The 18,430-nt window shown below is 41.8% G+C and overlaps 1 protein-coding gene across 7 annotated transcripts in view; it reads left to right on the forward strand.

Annotated features, from left to right (window-relative positions):
* Nucleotides 1-18,430, forward strand: part of PUDP (pseudouridine 5'-phosphatase) — a 575,274-nt gene that overhangs the window by 78,321 nt on the left and 478,523 nt on the right. For 2 of the 7 annotated variants that reach the window (XM_077145309.1, XM_077145314.1), the window contains one exon: nt 6,908-8,427. The exons of 3 other annotated variants lie outside the window; for them this stretch is intronic. In XM_077145309.1, the coding sequence (XP_077001424.1) occupies nt 6,908-7,084 (177 nt within the window). In that variant the 3' untranslated portion in view covers nt 7,085-8,427. 2 more of the 7 variants (XM_077145313.1, XM_077145312.1) reach the window with 2 other exon arrangements.

The following is an 18,430-nucleotide window of genomic DNA, read 5'->3' on the forward strand; positions in this document are numbered from 1 at the left end:
CGAAATAGAATGTTAGATGGACAGCTGGATAATATAAATAGAGGAACTAATTAATAACAAGATGTATGCAAACTTCAGCAGTCATTTTTCTAGCATTATTGGTAAGTTTATTATTTAAATAAAATTCTAATGAAATACATATTCAATCTTATTACATTGTCAAATTTGTTTCTAGATAATGAACAGTCTAACGAAGAACATGGAGACAAATAAGACCTAAACCTTAGATATGAGCCCTGCAATAGAAAACCAATCAAAATTAAAGTTAAGACCCCTATGAACTTTTGATATCTAGCAATACAAACATTGATTTTGATATTTGTGCTGGTTTAAAATGATGTATGGACCCTAGAAAAGCCATATTTTAATCCTAATCCCATTTTGTAAAGGGAGCCATTTCTTCTCATCCCTATTCAATACTGTATGTTTGAAACTGTAATCAGATCATCTCCCTGGAGATGTGATGTAATCAAGAGTGGTTGTTGAGCTGGATTAGGTGACATGTCTCACCCAAATGGGTGGGTCTTGATAAGTTCCTGGAGTCCTATAAAAGAGGAAACATTTTGGAGAATGAAGCAGATTCGGAGAGAGCAGGGTATGCTGTAGCACCACAAAGCAGAGAGTCCATAGCCAGCGACCTTTGGAGATGAAGAAGGAAAACGCCTCCCTGGGAGCTTCATCAAACAGGAAGCCAGGAGAGAAAGCTAGCAGATGATGCCATGCTTGCCATGTGCCCTTCCAGCCGAGAAAGAAATTGTGGCTGTGTTTGCCATGTGCCTTCTCACTTGAGAGAGAAACCCTGAACTTCATCAGCCTTCTTGAACCAAGGTATCTTTCCCTAGATACCTTTGATTGGACATTTCTATTGACTTGTTCTAATTGGGACATTTTCTCGGCCTTAGTACAGTAACCTAGTAACTTTTTAAATTCCTCTTTTTAAAAGCCATTCTGTTTCTGGTATATTGCATTCTGGTAGCTAGCAAACTAGAACAATATTATAAAATTAATGCATAGAAAAAAATCTATGATATAAAGTGCTATAATAAAAGTTTTAACTTAAACCATATTGATGTAGTTGAAAGTTATTTTTAATGATTAGACTCAGAATCAGATCATACATGGCTATATATGATAGCCAGTCTTGGCATTGGGGTTGCTGTAGGATATACTAAAGTACACATACATCTAATTCCAGAGCTTTTCAGGGTCTTGAAAGTAAACTTTAAATGATTTTATATCAAATTTTGTGTCCCTTAAACAAAATAAAAGTTTATTCCTGGAGATAATATAGTTTTACTTGAAAATTCCACTAATCCAGAATTTAAATGATAGATCCATTATCATTTAAAATGCATACTTGTAACTGCTTAAAATTTGTGACAAACCTCTGGACTGGGCAATGTTTATGTGAATAACTGAAGAGAACAGGATCTATGGCATTCGAAAAGTGACTTGATAGAGCTCTTCTTCATGTGGCTATTTTGATCTGTTTCTTAACCCTTTGTTCATCTGAGATGATGACACATGTGGGGAAGGGACATGGAGATTGAGAATGTGAGTATGGGTGGCGAGCTAAATCTTAAAACATGAACCGGAAGAGATGGCTGAGGGGGAGTTTTACAAATTCTGATAAACATATCTAGGAAGTGAACATTAAAAAGCTCTCAATGACTCCCTCCCTTTTGACAGCCCCTTAAACTTTGGCTCCTCTCTCCTGGCTAGCCTCCTGCTCCTCACTGTTCAGTGAGCTTCTTCCCGGGATGCTGTTTCTCTGCTCACTGCAGAGCAATGCTGGGGCTTCTCCAGGTTCCTTTTCCTCTCTTTTCCAAGGCCACAGCTCCAGCTGCCACTATATTGGAGACACCCAGCCACACCTCTAGCTCACAGCCACTATACTGTGTGGGAATGTCCCACAGTCATCTCCAACCCAGCATGCCACAAAATGAACTCTTCCTCCACCAAATCCTCCACTACCACCCACCGTGTCAGAACCTTTGCAATCATCTTTTTCCATAGCCAGAACAACCCATTTAGCTTCAAGTCCCTTTTGCTTCTTAAATACTTCTTTATCCCCATCCATTTTTATTCTTTCCCCTGCCACCCTCTGACAAATATGCTGTTCCGTTACTCCCTTCAACTAAAATGGAACATCTTAGTTATACGATATGTATCTGTGAAGTAGGAGTACAAAAACCTCTAGCTCTCTTGATGGTGCTGATGTGTAGCTGAGGTTAAGAACACAGACTTGGACCATCCCACAGGTTGCTGAGCTTAAACATCTTCAGAGAAGGAACTTCAGTACCTCCAGGTGATAAGTCATGAAATGGTTCACCTCCCCAAAGTTAGAAATGTCATTCTTTCTAAATTACATGCCTCGAGCTACAGTTTAATTAAGCTCATCTCCTCTCCTGGAGATGGAAATCAGATATATTTTTGCCTTCAGCTTGGCAGAGAAAAGAACACCGGGTCTCAGAAACCTGAATTCTGCTCCTAAAATCTGTCATCTGTGTGACCTTCAGCTTACCTTTGAACTTCCCTTGGCCGAGATGCCTCATCTGTAAAACAAGAGGACTGGATCAGCTAATCTCCTCCGGTTCTGAGATACTGTGGTCTCTTTGTTGCTGTAAGCCCTGCAGGATGACACCTCTACAGTGTTTGCCATGGCACCGTGAGAAGGAGCATTAAACACTAGACCCTGCCTAATTACAGTGAGAAGAACATTCTGATGACAACCAGAACTTCCTTGAAGGCATAGAGATCTGTTTTGGAGTATCCACCAAATTGCTGTGCTAAAAAGCCATTAAATTAATCGAGATAGTATAAAGCATATGCATCCACATTTACGTCCATGTGACTTGTGGCAGAGTGATAAAGTGGGCAGAAGGGGAGATTTCTAGGGGAAGGAGGCTGCTTGGGAGTGTGTGCGCTCCCAGCACTGTTCCCCTGGGGCCAGCCTGGTACTCCCTGCTCCACTGAAGGTGGCAGAGAGCAGAGATCGTTCCTCCCACCACACCAGCCTGGGCTACCCTGAAAGAATTAGGATTGGCCCGCCACATGTATCTCAGGAAAAGTTGTTCTGTTCTTCATCCTCTAACCCCTGCTTGCAGGGACAGCAGTTCCTGAACTTGGAGGGAAAAATTTCTCTCCACAGATACCAAAATAAACCCATACGCAGTTCTGATTACACATATTGGTATGAATGAGTCTGTGGTCATGTGTAATCAGGCAGTCAAGGGTGGAGGGGATGGGCAAGTCCCTAAGGTGAAGGGAAAAAAGTATTTAAGAACAAGAACGGAGGCCAAGATCCACCCTTGTGAAACTTGTTTCACTTAGTTGGGTTTGGCAGACGAAAACTGTGCTGAGAAATTGTGGTGTTTGATTAGAAAAACATACTTCCTTCGTACATTATTTGCACACGACTGTAGGACAGTATTATTTTAGCTTTTATCTTTCAACAGGTATTTTTGATCTTTGAGCCCTGTGATTAATAGGCAGTGTCTTAGCAGATGACTTCTTGAGATTTATTATTTGGTGTCAGTAGGTAGAAACTCTGCCATGAAAATTCTTAGAACATAGGTTTCTTGCTATTGCTTGCTTTTCTAATACTACTCATCCTCTTTAGAAGCATGTTAGGTCTTTGGAATCAAGGAATGCTGTCTAAGTCAGACAGAAACCTTTTGAGACATTTTTATAGATACTTGAAAATATAGTCACTGCTCAGCTTTAGAATTCTGGTGCTTGTAAGAAGGAAAGGAAATACCTGCAATCCTGGTTGCTCCTGCATCCTGAAGGTCAGCGCCTGCTGCAGGCTGTCTGGTGCAGGTGACCTGATGGAGCCGTGGGAGCTGCTGCTTCCAAGCATGATCTGTCTTTGGAGTCTGGTGTTTGTGTCCTGTATTTAGCTGTTTAATTTTTGTAAAAACAATGCTTGTTCTTAGAAGCCCCTTATTTCCGTACTTCTGTGGACTGCTCACTCCTGCCACAACCATCCCTGCTCCCCCCACTCCTCTTTGCTCAGTTTTCCTGTGAATTTTTTTACACTGGCCTAGCTTTAGAGGCCTAGTCTATTAACTATTGATATTTCCCATTCTATTGTAAATATCTCCACATTTCTCCAATCTGATTCTTGTTGGCTGACCTTAAGTGTGACAGAGTCCATCCTCTGCTGCTGAAAACCATCTTTTAAAAGCTGTTGCATGACATGACCACATGCCAGGAGGAAGACAAACAGATTTTCCATGCCATCCACACAGTGTATGAAATCAGGTTTTCTGCTCACTATGGCTTCAATAGTTCAGGACCATATTGAAGTCTTTGACCTTTCCAAGTAGTTGCCATTGCAAGTGGCTTGAGTTTGTCCAGCCCAAGTGAAGTGGCCTGTATTGCAGGGTATTGAAAATAGATGGAATATGGGAAAAAGTACAATCAATGCAAGCTAGGGTCTATAGTCAACAGTACCATTGTAATATGTTTCCACTGAGTGTAACAAAGACATTATAACAAAACTTTCTCCATTTCTGAGGCTTCCTCAGGGCCCCTTTAATTTGCATTCATGTTATCCATTTATGGACTAGTCCAGATATAAGCCGTATCTTTGATTTCTTCATTCTAAAATTACATGGGGGAAAATCATGAAATGAAGACAGAGAATCCAACAAACTGGGCAAGTCTTGAGCAAGAGTAAACATTTCAAAAAGATAGCGGATGCCCACCACTCACACTGCCTCAGCGTTATGGGTGCCTTTCCTGCTTTCCTGCTCATAGTTTAGATTATTATTTCATGTCATTCTACACAACTGTTTTGGAAAGCACGATCAGGTATGATTGGATCGCATGGAGTTCTCGTCACTTCTAACTCCAGGCTCTTGTTGAGGTGGTGCAATATCTGGGCAAATCCCCCTCTCTGTCTTTTTTAAATGTTATAGTTTATGCACCTTCTGTTTCCAATCTCACCTGTGGTCCTTGGCCTCTCTGGAAGCAGCCTACAAACACAGAAAGGAAGCTACTATGACTTTGGCCACGCAGAGTGACCCTAAGGGAGAAACAAAATGAATGTCCCTGCCCCAACCACGTTTCACAGATGCACTGCACAAGGTTCTACATCCCCAGAGAACTAGATGGGTATTTCAACAACAAAATGTAACTGGACATTTACAAATTTTCTTATCTCTGGGCCACTGCCCCCCACCCCATCCCCAGACAAAGAGGACATTTACAATAGAGTCAAGTAATAACTGTGAAAGGCAGGGACAGAAATATAACTAACAGGTCGTCTCTGGATCACACAACTTACAGAATAAGCCTGGGTGGGCTGAGTGGACTCATTTTTTTCTCCACAGATGGAAAACAGCGTCAAGGTAGAAAGCAGGACGCTTTAATACACACCACCACCACCAATTAAAAAAACACAGAGCACTTCAGAAGTTCTCAGAAAGAAGGCAATTCTCGGGAAGAAAGAAGTGTTCTGCTTTGCCTAGGACTGTCCCCCTTCTAGCCCTGGAAGTCCTGCCTCCCGGACAGTCCCTTGGACCTGGGCAGCGGGAATAGTTGGTCTCTCTCTGGAGATATCTAGCGGCCACTTTACTGTGGCACATGAGTGGCACATTCATCAGTCCTCCTTTTGACCCTGTGCACCAAGTGCCTGACAAGATATCTTAGTCCCAGATGGAAGGGCAGGAGGGAGGGAAGAAAAAGAAGGTGTCATTTTTGTCACTTGAGACTGCCGATGTAAGCATGCTACTACATGGGGTCGGGCATGTGTGTGCATGCACACGTGTGTTTGTGTTTTCCGCTGGCATCCTTGAGCCTCTCTGGGGTCCTCGGGGTATCAGGTTGTTCTGTGCCTTATGCACAGTGGGTCGGAAAGTTTTCATAATGAAAGGTGAGGGGATGAAGAGTCCAAGAGGAGTGGGGTGGGGGCTGAAAGGTCCAAGCATGATAGTCCCTTACAGAGAGCAGCGAGCATAAGGACAGTGCCTCATGGTGATGGGAGGCCCTCTCTTCTTTGAAGAGGCCAGCCCAGCCACCTACTTTTAGGGAAAAAGAATCCATGGGCCCCTTTTCACATGAAGTTTGTGGTAATGCCAGCAGTGCTTGAAATGTTCCTAAGATGGAGGGTCAAACAAAGACAGCACACTTTGATTGCTCTTGTTTCCCATTAGAACAGATGTCAGGGTTTCTTGATGTGCCCTAGTCCCAAATTTGCTGCAGTGTTGCTGATGTGATAGGGCATTTACGAACTCACGGATCAATACTCATTTTAAATGTGGGTATCTGAATGCAGGCAACACAGGAGGTTTTACCATGCCACCGTGCCCATAACCCAAGTAATAAGGTGGATTTGCATGAAAAACCGCAAAAGATACTGCATTTCATACTAAATCTAAATCTTTGTGCTAATGAGATTTTTGTGGCATAACACCAACACACACAGGAACTAAATTTTTAACTAAAACACCCTAACCATTTAATTTTCAAACTACAGTACATAAAACATTAACAGTGCTGAATTTATTTTGCATTTAAAAAGCATTTTTTTTTTTTTTTTTACAATTTCCTCTCAGGCTCTGAATGTTCAATTATTGATTGAATAAAATAAAGTTCTGAGCTGAGAGGCCTGCTTTGTCATCCAGCTGCACTACATTTCAATAATGCTCTGGAGGTGCTAGGAGCCTCTACTTTCTAAAGTAACAGCAGGTGGGGTGCCAGTAGGAATGCCTAAAGAACGGTGCATGCTTCAGACTGCAGGTTACAAGCTGGAAAGCCACCTCTCCTTATTTTCTGTCTGGCTTTGCACACTTTGAGAGGCGATGAGGATGCTAACAGTGGTGGTGATGATAAAAACTCAGCCTAGATGCCCACCTCCCTGAAAGGTCATCCTCACTCTCTTTCTCGTCCTCACCCACAGTGCCTTGTGTTTGAAGATGCCCCCAATGGGGTGGAGGCAGCCCTGGCAGCTGGGATGCAGGCGGTCATGGTGCCCGACGGGAACTTACACCGAGACTTGACACGGAAGGCTACCATCGTACTGAGCTCCCTGCAGGACTTCCAGCCGCAGCTGTTTGGCTTGCCACCCTATGAGTGAATGGGTCACTGCGCTGTCCCCCACGCCCACCGCACCCACTATCCTGACCCGTACCGCCAAATAAATGATGAAAGCAGCTGGACAGCTCCTGGGACACAAGCAGCCCGGCCGTCTCCACCTTCTGGCAGCCTGTCCTCTCTCCTAGCCCCAGGGGGACCTCGAAGTCCATGGGAAGGCTGCCTTCCTGGCCAGGCTGGCCTGACCCACTCTCTAAAGTGTTGATAAACCTCACTTGACAATTGAGGGAAGCAGAGTAGAGACAGCCCCAGAAATAAAGAGCAGTCTTGAGTTACCATTGGAATAAGCAAAGTGATGACACTGTGCTGAAGTGAATATACACACGTATATATACATATGGACATACAAATATGTACATGTATGCATTCTTATATGTGTATATGTCTGCAGTTATGTTTATGTATTATATATATGTATAATTTTCCAAGACAAACTGCATTGAATTATTTTCTTTTTAGTCTGTTACACTAATTGGAAAGTGTAAAGTATGTATATATATATATATTTATATGCTTTTTTTGTGTGTGTATATATATATATATGTTCATTATATACAGTATACACTGCTTCACTCTTGCCAGCACCTGTCTTCATATGCAATAGCGATTGATAAAAGCTAGATGGTAGTTCAGTTTGATTTATAATCTGACTGGAGACTCGCATCATTGATGACAGCTAAGAAATCATTTTCCTTATTAGTAAGCATTAAAATTCTTTTTACTTCCCCAGACTGTCTCTTTAGACCTTTGATCAGGAACTAACTCTGAGCCATATCACCTATAGCTTCCTTTTAGTTTGCATATAACTCTGGCATGTATCTTGTAATCAACACCCTTATATGTACTTGAGAAGGTTTACTACCTCAGAAAAATTATCTTCCTCCTTTAAGAACATTTGTCTCCTAATACTATCTTTGATGGAAAGATGCTTTTCTTTCAGAATGCACACTTGGTAGGACCAAGTGACAGTTTATTTATATGACAACTGAGCGATCAGCCCCTTTTTGTTGATGTGCCCAGCCTTTGGGATTTGTGTCTAATGTGTCAGGCAGGAAAGATGTTCTGCCAGGGTGCTCGGTCTGGGCTGCCCCTCTGCTGTTCTGCCAAGGCATTTGATCTGGGCTGCCCCTCTGCTTCTCTGTGATTTACTCTAAGGTATAGGACTGTAATGGCCCACGTGCTTGTCTGAGTGGCAAACTCGTTTCAGCATTCCTTATGGCCAGTGCCCTTGCCTGCTCTTTGGATTGTCCTTTGAACCAGCTGCAATATCTTACAAATCCCCTCACTCATTTTGTGAAATAAAATCTTTGACCCATGTTCAAACTATATTTGTGTGGGAGTCATGATTTTATCTTTTAAAAACAATTATCCCTTAACAAATCTAACTAATTGAAAGATGTGAATAGTTGGCTCTAAAAAAATCCAAACAGGACTCAAACTAGGAAATGATAATTATACATTTTAAGCAGGCTGTAGTGCCTTTGTGTACAGTGAGTAAAGACAGCACAATAGTTACTTGTTTAAGTGTCTTGTTCAAGCAAAGTACTTAGGTTTTTCTTATCTAAACGTCAGACCATTTTGTATGAATAAGACAAAGAGGTTTAATGCACATCTGAATGACGTAGATCTAGATCAGGGCAAATTTTCTCTAGTGCGAATTTTATCTGAAGTGTGGTGGTGGTGGTGTGTTAGTCAAGGCTACAGCTAAATTCTCGTATTTTTACTAAGGAAAAACACCAATGCTTGTCAAAGTACGTACAGTCTTCCTTCTTCCACATTGGCCCTGATGCTTCAGTACCTTTTAGTGGTGTTATTCCCCTGAAGAACTCATTGATTTCATAGACGCATAATGATGAAAATTTAGACCACAATGTACTTGTCGCATTTTGAAAAAGTGAAAAGAATAATTGTCCTATTTTCTTAGCACATTTAAAGTGTGTTCTATTAGGACGTGTGGTGATCAATAGAACTGGTAGACTTCTGTGCCCTAACAAGAATTAATGTTTGCTCATACATTATACACCCTTAAAAGGACTTGTAGGATCCACAACAGAGATGACACTCTATCAGTCTCCTCTTAATTCGGCTTACATGAAACGTGCACAATACTTTTAAGACCTTACTAATTACTTCTTATTAGAGTTTTTTTTTTCCCACCTAATAAGTCCTCATTTGGAGTTCAGTGATTCTGAAAGGAAAAAAAGATGTGGAAGACACCTGTTTTACACTTGAGAGAATCTGCTTATTAAGGCTGGGAATGATCTCTGCTATGCAACAGTAGTCAACGTCTAGATACAGGATGCAGTTCACACTCCTTTTCATTTAATTGACAGCTTGGTACTAAATTTGGCATGCTTTGAATGGTATTTCTAATTCCTAAAAACAAATTTACACATTACATGAAAAATAATGAGTTTTAACCTATCCATAGCAGCTCCCTGCTTAACAGTTTTGTCTACACTGCTCTCGACCTTTCTATAGGATAATGTCCAAAATTCCTAGGCCTGATATGAAGGCTTTCTGACCTGTGTCTATCACTGCCAACCTCTAGAATTATTTTCTTACAGAAAAAGGAAATGCTGAAAGAGGAAGGGATTTGAAACTAGACAGACTTCAATTAAGATCCTGGCTCTGCTACTACTAGTCAGGTCATCTTGTTTACCCCTTTCAACCCCAGATACTTTACTGTGAAATGGGGTTAATAAGTAATTCATAGTATTGGTTTGAAGACTTGAATGAAGTCACAGTATGAGGTTGCCTAAAGCAGAATGAATGGCCTACTTAATGGCCATTACAGTAGTTATTCTTTCAAAGTCTATGAGGTATTATCGACTAGTTTTTAGAAAATGCCCAAGGATATTTGCTGATTGAAGCTGGCGTTACTTCTGAAAGCACATCTTCTGTATGCCTCCAAATATGCTAGTTTCCAGTAAGGTTCTTCAGTAGATAGAAGGCAGTGTGGCCTCCTCTGATATGAACGGTCCTTGAATTAGCTAACATTTTCCGTGTACCATTTCTCTCACATTATATTTGAGGGTTAAGTAGTTAACTCTCTTCTTGATTATCAAAGGATGGCAGATGTCTCTCATGGAGTTGCTTTGCAGCTGTTCTAATATTAAAGCATTCCTTTCCCTAGCCTGCCAATACCATGATACCAAAGGCTATGGATCTCTACAACAATGTGCATGGAATGAGTGTTTTTACATTAAAACATTTCCAATGACTTACCAAAATATTACCATATTTCTGTAAGGGTCAAGAGTCATGTTAAAAAGAGTTTAATCATCCTAATATTCCCCAGTTCCCTCTTTTAACAATCATTAGGTCTTAGTAAGCATTCAGTTATCTATCTTTACTTCTTAAGCACATTGTCAAAGGATGTTGAAGTCATATGTTGTAAAAAAATTACTTAAAAATTCACTACAAAATGATTGGTATACTGTCCACATTCAGAGTCCTAATAAATTAAGAATAGGTAGTTATTTCCTAATGTGATTAAGAATACCTGTTCTATGTAAACCATTAGCCAGTACTGTACTTAATGGTAAAATCAGCATGTCAGGAACAAAGCAAACGGAAAGATTCCCACTCTCTATAAACCTTTGACATTGTTCTAGAAGTGGTATTCAAGAAAGAACACTACTTAACATTTACATATATGGGTCTGATTGCAAAAAATTATCCATTTTTGTTTGTCTGAAAATATCTTTATTTCACCACTCTTTTTATGGATGTTTTCCCTGGATATTGTGTTCTGATTTGAGCGTAATTTTCTTTCACCGTTTTAAAGTACCTTTGTTGTCTGCCTTTCAAAGTTTTAATTGAAATCCCAGGCATCAGTCCTGTTCTTACATCTTTGAAGACAATGTTTCTTTTTTTTTCTAGCTGCTTCTAAGATTTTGTTCTTGGCTTTCAGTTTGCTGAGGCATGGCTTGCTTTGTTTTGCTCTTGCTTAGAGTTTATAGTTCTTCTTGATTCTGTGGTCTATTTTATGTATTTCTAAACCTCTCAGGGATCATCTCTTAAAAGATCACCAGGCTCACCTCTTGGGCTCACTTGCATATAACTGAACAGAAAATGGTGAATTCTCAGGAGTCCATGTAATCGATAGTCTGAGTCTAGTCACAGGTTGTGACACAGAAGGGAGAGGACCCAGGGGCTGGGAGGCTGAGTAGCCTATTCACCATCAGATGGGTCAAGTAGATGGGAGACCGGGCCAGCCCGGCCAGAGCAGCACCTTGGAGTCTCAACATGCACACCTACAGTAAGTTAGCCTTTTAAATTAGACAGAAGCCAGGCAGACTCATTACTATCCAGAAGACCACCAGGCCAGGAATGAAACGTACCCATAGTCAGAAATCCAGAGCAGCCTTTAGGGCCAGGAGATCTGCAGAAATTGAAGACCTAGTACAAAGCACTTCCAGAACCAGTGGTCCCACAGGAAACCTTGGCATCCCCTCTGCTCAGCAATGCCTGCTCTGTGCTTCCAGCGAACCAAGCATCTATACACTTCTGTGAACTAAGAATCCATATGCTTCAGCAACCAAGAATCCATACACTTGCCAGTCTCTGAAAAAGCGCTCACTAGTGAAGAAAGTCAAGGAGACAGATAGTTGCTGAAATATGAAAAACTCATGTAAAACTATTTTAATTAGTATAACGTATTCACATATGCCGATCTCTTGAAAATTACACAGTACTCCATTTCTGCATAAATAGGTCATCTAGCATTTGTTGAGTCCTCTTCATCAACCAGGCACTTTCTATTTATAAGCATATGTCCCTGGGCTTTTGCTTTGCTCTTTTTGTGTCTGAGTTCCCGCCTCACCATGGTCGAGAGTTTCCCAATATCCCCATGTCTGACTTCTGAGGAAATTAAGGCACAGTTATATGCCATAACTTGCCCAAGATCACTCACTTATTAAATGGTGGATTGTTAATATTATAAGGTATATCCTCTTTATACTCGAGAAAACTTTTAATTATGTGCAGCCATGCAGTCCTCAGTCATTGGGCAAGCAAGAACTTTTTCTGGAAATTAGAGTAAAAAGAGTGTTTGTTGGTCTTCCCATGATCACTTTCCTGGGATAGACCTTCCCCCCAATAATCCTCCCTGGGGGCCGTGAGTCCTTATCACATTTAACATATGTCCCCACTATTTAAGACAGCATAGCAAGCACCTTTCTAACTTTGCTGTATTATCAGTTTTATCAAGAAGACTGTTTCCTTTAAACAAGTTCAGGGTGCCCACGAATTGGGGAAACAGTAAGCTCATGGGGATATTGGGAAACTCTCAATGGGAGATGACTGCTTATCTGTGTGTGAGACAGTTCCCTCATTGCTCTGGCCTTCAGCTTTCTGCTCCTGCCTCTAGGAAATACTACAGGATGTCAGTTCTGAGAAGTCCTTCACAAATGCTCCTCAGCCTTCTGTGGTGAGCTGTTTATTCTCTGCTGATTTCCCTTCTAATATGCAGTCGTGTTTATGAAGCATGTTATTAGCCAGTTCACTTGAAGACTGCCTCTGAGTCAACAATGATTTGCATGTTGTTTGCAGCCACAGTCCGGGGCCCTAAAAGTCCCAGGCTCAGCCTTCCTGAAAAATTGCCATCTGATTATTACCATGTAGTGTTTTTCAGAGCCTCTCAAGGATGAATGATCCTCTCCTCACTCACTTCCCTCCCGTAAACTATTCCAATCTCAGTTCTTCCAATTCTCTCCTTGATTTCTTCTCTCCAAGCTGGTAGTTCTCCTTATCTTCCCACCCCCACCCCGTGCAATAATGACCAGGTTAACGCTTCAGCCTGAACTTCAGTATGATGGAAGTCAGCCTTGAGCCGGTTAACCAAATTGTTCCAGAGTCCTGATGAAGGTCACAGAGACAGGCAGGTCCAGGTGTCTCTACTGACCACCTCTCTCAGTCATGTGCTCAGTTCTTTGCAATGTCTATGAAAGGTCAGCTGCTCTGCTCTGACCAGCACATCTTTGAAAGGATAGCTTAACACATATCCCCAGAGTTCTGGGGAGAAAGCTAGCACCACCCAACCTCCATGACTGATCAGTTTGCCAGTGTTTATCTCTGCTCGGTGTAGGGTGCGGGGGGTGAAAAGAAAGGCATGGCCCTGCCCGGGTGGGACCTGGGACTCACAGGCGGAGACATAGTAAAGGGCCACACTTTCAGAAACAGATTGTCCTCCACAAAGGAAAAAAAAAATAGATCTAAGAGCAGCAGGGGGCACCTAATTTAATTTAGGCTTGAAAGATCAAGGATGGCCCTAGTACACTTAGGTGAAATCAGAAAGCAGTAAAAGTCAGCCTGGCCAGTCTCTTAAAAAATCAAACGTGTGGCCCAGCAACTCCACTCCTAGTTATATACCCAAGAGAAATGGTGACATTTATCCACATTATACTTTTCACAGTACCCAGAAGGCAGAAGACAACCCAGGTGTCCATCAGCAGATAGATGGATCAATATAGTGTAGTCTTTCCTTACAATGAATTATCATTTGGCCATAAAAAGGAAGGTTTTTCTGATATATACTATCATATAGATGAACCTTGGAAACATCAGCTGGAGTGAAAGAGGCCACATACCAAAGACCACAAACTGTATAATTCCATTTCTATGACTCGACCAGAATAGGCAAATCCATTGACACAGGAAGTAGATTAGAGGTTGGCGAGGTTGGGGAGAAGCGAATGGGAGATGACTGCTAATGGGTATGGAATTCCTTTTTGGGGTGATAGAAAAGAGTTAAGATTGTGGTGATGCTGAATGCCTTAAATACACTTATAATCATTGCATTGGACACTTAAAGGGGATGGATTTTTGGAATGTAAATTTTATACCTCAAAAAACCCAAGGAGTTAGCCTGCAAAGAGTGCTATAGTAGAGTCAACAGCTCATGAGGCTCTGTAGGGAGGAAGACCATGTGTCCATCTCTGGAGGGAGGTAGCAAGGACAGAGAGGTTGGCATGTCCCCAGCTGGGAGTGAGCTTGTCTCCAAGCCTCAGATTTGTGCAAAGGAAACCCTCAAAAACATTTACACCAGATTAGCACTTATTTTTAAAGATCATTCTCTCTGCACTACAGACAATCAATTGGAGGGAGGCAAGGGTAGGACCAAGGAGGCAGAAAAAAGAGCCTTTGCAGTGGTGCAAGAGAGAAATGTTAATGGTTTGGATGAGGACGGTTAAGAAAGCAAATGGACGTGTCTCAGCAGCAATTTGGAGGTAGCATCAAAGGGACTTGGCAGTGTACTGAGCAATGAGGGAGTCGGGATGAAGAAAGAGAAGGGAATTGGTTTCCTCTCTTCATTTAACACGTCCTTGTCTATTAAGACCTGGCCTCCCTGAAAGCTGCACATTTCCTCCAAGCCAAGGGTTGGCTGGACTTGACAAACTGCCAATGGGGGAAATTGACTGTGATGCCTGGGTGCTGAAGGAAAAGAGAGTTTCGTGAAGGTGAGCTGGTTGACCTCCAGGTTTTTGCTCAGAGCCCAAGTGAGATGAGAACAGAGAAGCAGAGATTGGATTTGGCCATTGTTGGTTATCTGTTCAGGGAAGCAGACACATTGGAGAGGATGGAAGTGACCAAGTGGATACCTGCATCTGGATCCTTGAGAGTTGCTGTCAAGGGAAGCCAAAGTATGGGGCAGTCACTCATTGCAGAGGAAAAGGACTTCTGCCAAAGTAGGCTGTCTCTTGAAGTTTGGTATGCCTTAAATGAAAGATTCAAAGAGGGTGCAAAGAGGAAGTGAGGCTTCTAAGCTCCATCGAGTAAAGGGCCTTGTAAAGGAATCTGAACTTTATTCTAAAGATAATGAGGTTGAGCTTAAATTTCTCTTTCAAGAAATGTACCTTAAAAGAAAAGGGAAGGTGAGAGCAAACACCTAGATGACTGAGGGTAAACTTAGAGGACCAAACTTACAGGAGGGTGTTGGTATTTCCACCCTTAAATCCATTTAATTCTGCAAGTCAAACATGGCCAAACAACTGAAGGACTCTTCATCACCTTCTGTGGTTCTTTGGGCCCCACTCATCGGAAGAGATGTTTTACGAATATGCTAATGAAGCAGGCAAGTGCTCCTAGGATTTAAGCACCTGAAAATACTTGTGATCTAAACTCTCCCTTCCTGCACTGAAGGAAGCTCTTTCCTGCTCTCCATCTCTGCATTGAATTCCACACGACATTTGTCAAATATGCTAATTAATCCCCTTTTCAAAATGCGAGCTCCCCTCTTAACCTGTTTAATCAGATCACTTCCTTCTCATTTTTACTTGAGCACTCCTAAAAGAGGGAATCAAATTTTGATGCAGGGAGGAGGGCAGAGGATGAAGAGGGGAGTTCAAAGCAAAGTACTTTTGAATATAGAGCACAGCAGGAATGGAAGTAGGTTTGAGTGAGCACGTCATACGATATAGAAGACTTTGAAGGTAATAGGCATAAAGAAAGCAGAAAATGGGAAGCAGTGCCTGCAGGTAGGAAGGTCAAAGAAGGAGGGTGGCTATAGGCATTCCAGATTTCCCCTAGGGCTGGCTTCTGTTATTTAATTGTTGGGTGCAGGTGGGACCATAGGGCTGGAAAACTCAACTGAGCTGTCACACAGTTTTCTGAATATCAGGGGAGCCTGGCAGTGGTCGCTATTGCTTTTCCAAGCCCTTAATTTTCCCAATTTAAAGCACTTCCTATTCTTTGCAAACCAGCAAGGCCTCTCTCGCACAAAAGCAGCAAGTTCCAGTTTGGAGGGGGTTGCCTTGCACCATAAGAGGCATATTGCCCAGATCTCCACGGCCAGTGCTGGGAATGCTTCTGCAGGGCAGTGTCTTTACTCAGTCCAGCCCTGTAGAAGCAGATTTTTGCCTACATCTTCTCAGCACCGGTGTCCATTGGGTCCCAGCATCCTGTCCAGATTCCACACTCTGACACAGGCAGAGGCCCACCTCCAGGGCAGTGTGAAGTGTGAAGATGAGCGGGCGCTGGCTGAGCCTGCTGTCCAGGGCGAGTGGAGGACTGGCTGACTCTGCAGCCCCAGGTCATGGTGATGGCCAGGGTGGGGAGGCAATGTGGAGGGCAGAGCCTCAGGTCCCCTGAAATTTATTTCTGTGCTGAATTGAGCCACCTTTTTTTGTTAAAATGTTATACTTTGAAATGTCAGCTGTGGGCCATATCTTATGCTCATCGCTACTTGTCACCAGTAGTGTACCTGTGAGGGTCAGAGGGGTGAGCACCCATAAAGAAATCTCCCTACACCCTGTCCTGCATTTCAGATAGAATTGCAATGGTTAGGACTTCTAATCCTACCCTAAAGGGGTACAGTGGCTGGGAGAAAGTTTATAAGGGAAGCATCATTCTCTGCCATTTTCTTCACTGACCAGGCTCGGAAGTTATTCACAAGAATGCCAATATTATACTCTCCCCAAATCATACATTTACTCACAACAGCAGCCACCACACAACCGTCATTTCCAAAATAACATTGTTTTGTGTTATTTTATGAAAGTCCTAAGTAACTTATTAATATCAGACATATTTTCAAATAAGTGATCATGACTGGTATCTCAAGTCCACTATTCTTTTTTTTTTTTTTTTTTTTAAAGGAAAGACAGAGAGAAGGAAGGAAGGATAGAAGGAAGGAAGGAAGGAAGAAAGGGAAACATCTTTAAACATTTTCTTGTTTTATTGTATTTTGTTTTTTTTTTGTTTTTGTTACATGGGCTGGGGCCGGGAATCGAACCGAGGTCCTCCGGCATAGCAGGCAAGCACTTTGCCCGCTGAGCCACCGCGGCCCGCCCTCCACTATTCTTTTAAAAATGTCTACTGTAGAATGTTGAAGAGAAAACTGATAACCGGTCAAAAGCAGTGGGTTCTCTGTCTGATGTACTCAAATGACCAATTCCTGAGACACCCGGATTTCAAAGAAAGTGTTTATTGCTAGGTACGAAGCAGGAGATCAGATGGCCTATGGGCCCCAAAATCTGTCTAACTGAACTCCAGTAATTCTGATAATTTTGTAAAATTAAAGGATGGGCAGGTTTAGGGTAATGAGCACAGTGGCCCCGGATGATGTAAATATTGGTCATCTAATTATTGAGCATGCACAGATTGATTACGTGGTCAGTCACAGAACAAATGTAAGATAATGGCAGAATTCATATGATGATGGACATTAGTATTATAATGAGGTCTAGGTGACTTGTAGGTTAAAGTCTGAGCTACTACACATGTCAGGCAGGCTCATTTTGGTTAGATCCTGCTTCCTTTATCAAGATAGCATTGGAATTCGGGTGGTTTCCTTCTGAGCTGACTCATGGCCCTTCATTAATAAACATTAAGAGCTGTCTTTAGTGATCACAAGACTCCAAACTGGAATAACTGGATAAAATGGGTTCAAGTGAGGGTCAGTCACAGGTTTTTCAATCACAAGAGCATGAGTTGAAGGCCATACAATCATTATCAGAGATCAAGGCATCTTGATTATGGTTCAGCGATTTCAGGTATTTCTTTCTGTCTACTCTAATATACCAGAAAGAAAAAAAGGAATAGCTATATAATGATTCAGTAATCATAATCGTCCCCTCAATCCTAACTACTCAGTCAGAGACCCTCCATTAGAAATTAAGGAACAGTGTGAGAAAAGACCAGCATTTATCCCAGTGGAATATTAAGTGTATGATATTTTTCATCTTTATGTATATAACTTTTTCCTAAAATTGCCTATTTTAGTTAAATATTAGTTCGTTGCAACATGAAGTTACTTAAGAATATATAGTAATTCCTTCCCAACTACGAGAACATGGCATTTGAGAATATTGGTTTGCTTTTTATGATTTTGAACGTTTTTCCCTGCCTATTGAGCAATACTTGTGGAAAGAACCCCCTCTTTTTAAACTTACCCTTTTAGAAATAAGCTGGCTGTCATAAACAAGAGGTATCAAAAAGGCTTCTCAAAAATCCACACTCTTCACCTCATTTTAAATATTTTATAAGGTAATCTTAAACACCATGAAATAATAAGTAGCAACTTCGCATTTAACCCTTGGGGCTTCTAGAATGATTTGCACAACAAATTGATATCCTTCTTCTATATCGCCAACCGAAGTTAGGTAGCCCAGTTGTACCCTTTCCTGCTAGTTCATGTAAATATCTGCTGAGCTCATCTGGGCCTGCAGATTTTCTGCAGAACAGCTAGTTGAGCTCAAACAGGGAAAATTTATTCTTCAGATAAAATTGGTAGGACAGGGAGAAAGAAGAAATTAAGGCAAAAAGAGGCTAAAGTATATATCCTTTGCCACACTTCAACCAAAATAACTTCGAGAAAAGTGAACAT

This window comes from Tamandua tetradactyla, chromosome X (assembly GCF_023851605.1).
Source record: "Tamandua tetradactyla isolate mTamTet1 chromosome X, mTamTet1.pri, whole genome shotgun sequence".
Taxonomy (NCBI): domain Eukaryota; kingdom Metazoa; phylum Chordata; class Mammalia; order Pilosa; family Myrmecophagidae; genus Tamandua; species Tamandua tetradactyla.